Source organism: Ammodytes marinus, assembly GCF_949987685.1.
Source record: "Ammodytes marinus genome assembly, chromosome: 23".
In the NCBI taxonomy this organism is placed as follows: domain Eukaryota; kingdom Metazoa; phylum Chordata; class Actinopteri; order Uranoscopiformes; family Ammodytidae; genus Ammodytes; species Ammodytes marinus.
The window spans coordinates 16,899,553-16,906,936 of record NC_137227.1 but is presented as its reverse complement, the minus strand read 5'-3'; the positions used below and the strand labels follow the sequence as shown (position 1 = coordinate 16,906,936).

The window sequence follows — 7,384 nt, the reverse complement described above, 5'->3', positions numbered from 1 at the left end:
GCTACATTAAAATTTGTCTTTTCGCGTATCGCCTCTCAAGTTACCATAATGGTTAATGGCCGGCCCCCTTTCCTAGGCCATCCTACCATCCATATAGGGATATGTTGAAGAAAGGCAGATCATTTTTTGCTTTTTGCCATGCGTTAGCCACATCAACAAAGGCTTTTCCCTTTTTTTTTTTCAACAAGAGTGCCTTGGTGTTTTCACTGTTTTGTTCATATAGGGATATGTGTTTGTAAGATAAAGACTGAAGTATACAAATATATATGAACATTCAATTAACGGTAAAAAACTAAAATTTAAATAACTTGTTCACTATCCCTACATCTATAAATACATGCGTTGGTATTAGTTACATAAGAAAAAAAGCATTTATGTTAGTTTATGAGAAAATGTGATTATTCCCCAGTGCCCATACCAACTATCTATCCATCTCCCCAGGTGCCGCTAGAGGGCGCACGTCACGTAACACTCGCCTCGGCAGCGTAACTGCGTCATCATTACGCCGGAAGTTCCCAGGAACCAGCGAGCAAGCAACGGAAGGGTCGAGCAGTTTCTCAAAACAGCGAGCTAATTTTCAGTCATTATCGCCCAGTTTTGCTTATTACAACAACAAATAACGATAAATTAAACATTCAAGCAGTGATTTGGAGGTTCCTGTAAGGTAAGTGAACGGTGTTTTGGCTTATTTTAGATGTAACGGTATGTCAAGTGACAGTAATCTGCTGATGTGCGTCGTGTGGGCTCGTTTTAAATATCAGCATTGTCATGTATAAATTGCTATAACGTAAACATGATATTCCTTGAGATGTTGCCCGTTGCTGCCAATCAAAGCAATGTTGTTAGTTAATCAATGAACCTTTGTTTATAACAAGTGTTTTAATGTCGGATTGTCGAGATTAGCTTCACACGGACCGTGAACGTTACAGATTGCGTTAAATGAGGAAATTGCTTATAACATCTAATTACAAAAACACTTCATGTTTATTGTGAGAGAGGAATACACCGATATTATCTAGTGAACTAGAGACGGATATGGAATGATTTATTGTTTTAACAGTCCTGGTTGCAGCAGGTGCAATTGAAGCATTTCCAAGTGGCCTGTAACCTATATACAATGTGTTTATTGCTTTCAACGTATGAAAAATCCTGAAAATATGTCTGAACAGTAGTTTTCCATAGGACCAGGGTATAAAAAACATTACATAAAACAAGATGCCTACATTCATATCCTTTTAGCTGTATCAAAAAACTAGTTGTAATTAAAGATGAGTAAGCTTTAATACACATGAAATGGGCCATCAGCATTAGATTGTAAAGCAAGAGAATTGCATGTAAGTTGTTTTGGCAGTTTTTTTTTAATTCTGTTTCAAAAGATAACACTACACGATTGGTCATATCTGTCGCAAAACCAGTTTTAAAACGTGTATGGAGCAGCTGATGGCACAGTTAGATACTAGTGCATGGGTCTGATTCCGATAGATTTTTACAGTTATGAGTAAAAAGTTTTTTTAGTATTTGCACGATTTAAAATGAACTGAATGACAAAGATAGCAAACATAGTATGCAGCACATGGAGAGGGGGATACAACAGTGGGCTTATCCGAAGACTCTTTTTAAAATGTCTTTATGTTAAAGAAAACACAAAACTCACAGAATTTTTTTGAAAACAATGAGAGCAGCTGATTTTTGCCACAGTTATTGTTAATCTCATTTTTTTTAAATCTAAAAGCCCCTAATTTAGTGTCTCATTATATATTTTGATAGTTAATTTGCTGTTTACACTCAGGAAGTCCCCGGATCATTCACTACAAGGACCCTGAGGAAAACTGAACCTAAACGAAAGCCTGTCTGTCTGTCTGCCTGTCTGTCTGTCTGTCTGTCTGTCTGTCTGTCTGCCTGTCTGTCTGTCTGTCTGTCTGTCTGTTGTTTTTACCTCTTCATGTAGGTTGCTGCTTTCTGTCTCTGAGGTCCTTTACTGCAGCTGGTTGCCATGGCGTCTCCGGGGGGACAAGGAGCTCTGTCGACGAGGGGCGGCGGCCGCAGGATGAAGTGGGCTCTGGAGCTCAGTCTGGGGAACACACGGTACAAGTGTGTGTGTGTGTGTGTGTGTGTGTGTGTGTGTGTGTGTGTGTGTGTGTGTGTGTGTGTGTGTGTGTGTGTGTGTGTGTGTGTGTGTGTGTGTGTGTGTGTGTGTGTGTGTGTGTGTGTGTGTGTGTGTGTGTGTGTGTGTGTGTGTGTGTGTGTGTGTGTGTGTGTGTGTGTGTGTGTAATTGTGACTGAGTCTGGGGAACACACAGTACAACGGAAACATTTAGTTCATCAACAAACATTTACCAACACTCCTCACAATCCGCTGCTTGTCTATAGTGGGGGTGGTAGGATGGCCTTGGGGGTGGTAGGATGGCCTAGAGGTAAGGTGGCCGACCAGTAACCATGAGGTCGCTGGTTCGATCCCCGGCACGGGACAGGAGGGTGTTAGTTGTAAAACTAGCAGAGGCTGGTATTGTGTCTACGGTGCCCACCATCTCTACCATTGTGTCCTTGAGCAAGACACTCAACCCCAAAACTGCTCCAGGGGCGCTGTACTGCAGCTGACCCTGTGCTCTGACCCCCTCTGGAGTGTGGTAACTTGAGAGGGGAGATGAGAAAAGATGAATTTTCAATGTGCCTTGTGTACAACTGACAAATAAAGATAACTTAACTTAACTAACTTAACTAGTGTGTGTGTGCTGAAAAAAAACTGGTGTAAATAAAGGCACAAGGAAACATTAAGTTCATTCACAAACATTTAACAACACTTAAAGGGGGAGTCAGCGATTATTTTATTCAAAATCAGTGAATATCTCCTCACGATCCGCTACCTGTCTGTACTGTGTGCGCTGAAGAAAAAAATCAATTGTTAATACACAGCTCAGGCTCTGTTAACTGGTATGTTACTTATTGGGAATGATGGTCACTCCTCAATAATCTCAAGTATAATTAAAGGTTAAATGTAAACAAAGGGGTCCCACCATAGCTAGAAACAAACCCCCTTTAACAGAGCATCGGATGCAGCTTTCACCAGTGCATCATCTCCTGCTTTAACGTTGTTTTCCACGCGATAACACTGATTAGTAACCGACGGTAACAACAGCTGTCAGTCAAAGGCAAAGTGAATGAAAGAGTCTGTAGAGAGAATAGAAGCTAAACATGTTTGTGTCTGTTGTTGTTGTCTAGGAGTCGTGATCGTCAGGGCGGACAGGGAGACGTTGTTTACCCGATCGGTTACTCTGAGAAACCCGTCCCCGACACCAGCATCCAGGAGACCGACAAGAACCTTGTGGAGAAGGTAGGCGCAGGAAGACATTTAATTTTTTAATTTTTATTTTTTTTAATGTTTTTTGGCATTTTCAAGCTTTATTAGACAGTACAGAGTTGAAATGGGGAGACAGAGAGAGGGGGGGGGATGACCTGCAAATCCACGGGTCGGATTTGAACCCGCGACCACTGCAACGAAGGCCGGAGCCAATATGGTACGCGCTCTATCCACTACACCACCGGAGCGCCCCGACATTTAATTTTCTTTATGGAAATGTCTACTTATTTGTATTTAAATGTTCAATTTCTATTCATTCGCTTTTCTAATGTGTATTGTGTATTTTAATCTTGCCCATGTAAAGCACTTTGAATGGCCTTGTGTCTGAATTGTGCTATATAAATACACTTGCCTTGCCTATGGAAATGTCTACTCATTCAGCTATTTATGATTCCTTGAACATCTCCTTCTAGATTCTTTGGTCAGACTACATTTAGGTTTACTTCCTCACAAGTAGAAAATTAGCTTTTTTGTCAATGTTAAATGTAGTTTTCTGAATTCATTTTAAAAAGTAAAAAAAATCACAGAAAAGTGATTAAACTACCACAATAGTTCAAAGTAATTCCATAATATACCGAGAGTTTAGGGCCATTTGTGTTAATAATTGGTGTTAATCATCCATACAGCAGTGTAACATACATGGCAGAACCAGAAGTAAACCCTTAGTGTTTGTCTCTCTGCTCCCTCCCCTTTTTTCATTCACTTTTCTAATGTCTATTCTATACTTGATGTATTTTAATCTTGATGTATATGTCATGCCCCTGTAAAGCACTTTGAATGGCCTTGTGTCTGAATTGCGCTATAGAAATGAACTTGCCTTTCGTTGCCTCTACAGCGCTGTTGGGACGTGGCTCTCGGGCCGCTGAAGCAGATTCCCATGAACCTGTTCATCATGTACATGTCGGGGAACACCATCTCCATCTTCCCCATCATGATGGTCTGCATGATGGCCTGGAGACCCATCCAGGCGCTCATGTCCATGTCAGCCAGTGAGTACAAAGCATTTACATTTAGTATTTAGAATGTATCTAATGTCTAAATAATGTTTATGTTTATCTTATTCTACTCTATATTTTTTGTAACGTTCCTATTGCACCGTGGATCAGAGATAAACGCCATTTTGATTCTGATGTATGTCTCGCATATATCAGAACTGACAATAAAAGAAAAAATAGCTAAAAAAAAATAATGCTTGTAAAAATCTGTGAACATCTCCTCACGATCCGCTACCTGTCTGTACTGTGTGTGCACTGAAAAAAACGATGTGCCCCTTTGTTTACATACCAGTTTACAGAGCCTAAGCTGTGTAGAAACATAGTATGGACAGGTAGTGGATCATGAGGAGATATTCATTGACTTTGACAAAAAGTGATTTTGACAGCAAGCATTCTCCAGACTCCACATTTTTAAATTTGTGTTTTAATTTGATTCCCTTTCCTTCTTCACACACACACACACACACACACACACACACACACACACACACACACACACACACACACACACACCTCAACTGAAAGAGTGAACACAAAGACAAAACAAACAACCACTACTTTACAGGTTTCTAATGACATTGTTTAAACTATATGCAAACGTTAAGATTTTTTCCCCCATTCTTTGATCAGAATCAGTGTGTCAAAGTGTCCCTGTGTGTCTTGTGTCCTCAGCCTTCAAGCTGCTGGAGAGCTCCAGTCAGCAGTGGCTGCAGGGTCTGGTCTATCTGGTGGGGAACCTCCTCGGCTCCGCGCTAGCCATTTACAAGTGTCAGTCGATGGGACTGCTGCCCACACACTCCTCTGACTGGCTCGCCTTCATAGAACCGCCTACGGTAAAAAAATAAAATAAATAAAAAACTTTTTGAGTGATGTAGACAATCTGTATTAGTCTTATTATATTAGTCCTGGCCCTAAAATCTACTTTTGTTTGTTCTTTAAACTTGATATTTTTCAAGTTTAAAAAAAAAAAAAAAATTTAAGTTTTTTTAAAGATATTTTTTGGGCATTTTTATGCTCTATTGATAGTGCAGAGAGACAGAGGTGAAATGGGGCAGAGAGGGGATCGACATGCAGAGAACGACCGCGGGCGGGAATCGAACCCGGGTCCGCTGCTGGGCCCGGCCCGGGAGGGGGACGCCTTACCAACTGAGCTAAAGGCGCCCCCAAGTTTTTCGGTTTTTGACTAGCTGGCCTTCATAGAACCGTAAATGAATGAGACTAAAAATAGATTTTTTTAAAACCGCTTTCCCGCCAGTTTATCTTGTTAGTAAGTGCAGAGTGACTCTTTGTGTCTCATTAGTGCTGGGCCCTAAATTTCAGTTTTGTTGGTTCTTTAAAGATGCTCCGAGGAACTTTCAGTTTGTGTTCATTCTTGCACCGCCTTTGGACAAAAGCGGTAGTGTTTTTACTACGCCAGCTGTTGTTCCTAGGTGAGCGTATACCCCATGACAAAGGCATTAAGACAAACTATATAAAAATAGCATTCTTTGCACTGATGGTCTTGTTTGCTGTTATGATACTGTTTCAGAAATATTAAAAAGTTCTTCGTAGCACGTTTTAAATTAGAAATGTTCAGTTTTTAGGGGTTTATTTCTCATGTCACATCTCTGATCGTGATAAATCGTTTGAACATGTCATGTGTTGCACGCTCACTTTAAGGCCAGCAGAGGGCAGGATACCACTATTCTGTCATGACATTTATAGCCATGATAAAATGCAAGTAAACAATAAACTGGTTTGTTCTGTTGCAGTGTCAAGACAAAAGTTATGAAATAATATAAATGATCTCGATCCTTTCAATGTATTTTTTTCTCCCTTAAAGGTGCAGTGCGTTGAATTCATTGGCATTTTTCCTAACAGACTTGGTAGAAATGGAATATAATATTCATATTCATTCAAGTATTACTAATGTTATGGTTACCCAGGGAGCGTTGCATTCTAGAACTTTCACCTCTAGATGCCACTAAATATTCAGATATTATTACACACTGCAACTTTAAACAACTTCCCAGTAAGATCCCCAACACAGTCTGTTATTATTTTTATTTATATTATAACCGTTTATTTCTTTTTTCTCCACAGAGAATGGAGATCATGGGCGGAGGCATGGTGTTGTGAAGACGACGTGCACATATACCAGATTTTTGAATATTGACAGAAGTTATTATACTGTACAGTCCTGGCTACCTGTTGAAGCCTTTTCACTCTTCTTGTCCACGACACATTAGACCGTCTACAGCTGGCTGGGGTGACAGCAGGCAAGACAATGTTTCATTCGCCACAAACACAAAAATACACCTATGTTTTTTTGCCTTTTTTGACCGAAACTTTAACTTAACTTAACTTCAGCCTTCTGCTTGGCTTTATGTCTGTTGTTAACAATTCTTTTTTTTTATCTTAATAAAGGTATAAAAGTCACTAACTGTATTTTTCTTTACAACACAATAGGAGATTATGTATGACGTTATTTTACACAATATAGAATTAAACATTTTCTATTAATAAATGAATTAATCCATCTAAAAAAGGACCGTCACAGCCTGAAAACTAGGTTAATTCTGTCAGTAAAATAAGACTTACTAGGTGATAATACAGTAGAATAAGGTTTTCTTCTTTTTTTTAACCCTTTTTTTTTGTCCGTCATCGTTTATTTCAGCATGCTCAGCCGCACCATTTGCTAACCTGTCTTAATTTATAGGTCTGTGTTAATAATTTATAATGGTTTGCTTTATGGAAATGTTCCAAACAATTAATCCTTATTTGCCGAATCAAAATGTTTTCAACTGTTTCAATAAATATGTTTGATGAAAATACAAATTATGTTGAATTTCTGTTTTGAGGAATCCTGGAAAGTTGTGATAAATATGTTAAATAATTTTCAATGCTTACGTACAATATACCAAAATCACTCAAAAATTTCTTATATTATCTAAATAATTCTAGAGAGTTCACACACACACACACACACACTGAGCTGCACGTCTTGTGTACTTTTGAAATATGTGTTATGTTAATAGCGAGAGACAGCTTG

At 39.2% G+C, this 7,384-nt stretch overlaps 1 protein-coding gene across 1 annotated transcript; it reads left to right on the top strand.

The window, feature by feature from the left end:
• Positions 1-523: 523 nt before the first annotated feature.
• Positions 524-7,156, top strand: emc4 (ER membrane protein complex subunit 4). The gene is made up of 6 exons (XM_080052051.1): positions 524-664; positions 1,949-2,085; positions 3,220-3,331; positions 4,194-4,347; positions 5,026-5,186; positions 6,436-7,156. Exons 2-6 carry the CDS (start codon positions 1,994-1,996, stop codon positions 6,469-6,471), a joined length of 555 nt encoding a protein of 184 aa, XP_079908177.1. The 5' UTR covers positions 524-664; positions 1,949-1,993; the 3' UTR covers positions 6,472-7,156.
• Positions 7,157-7,384: the final 228 nt, after the last annotated feature.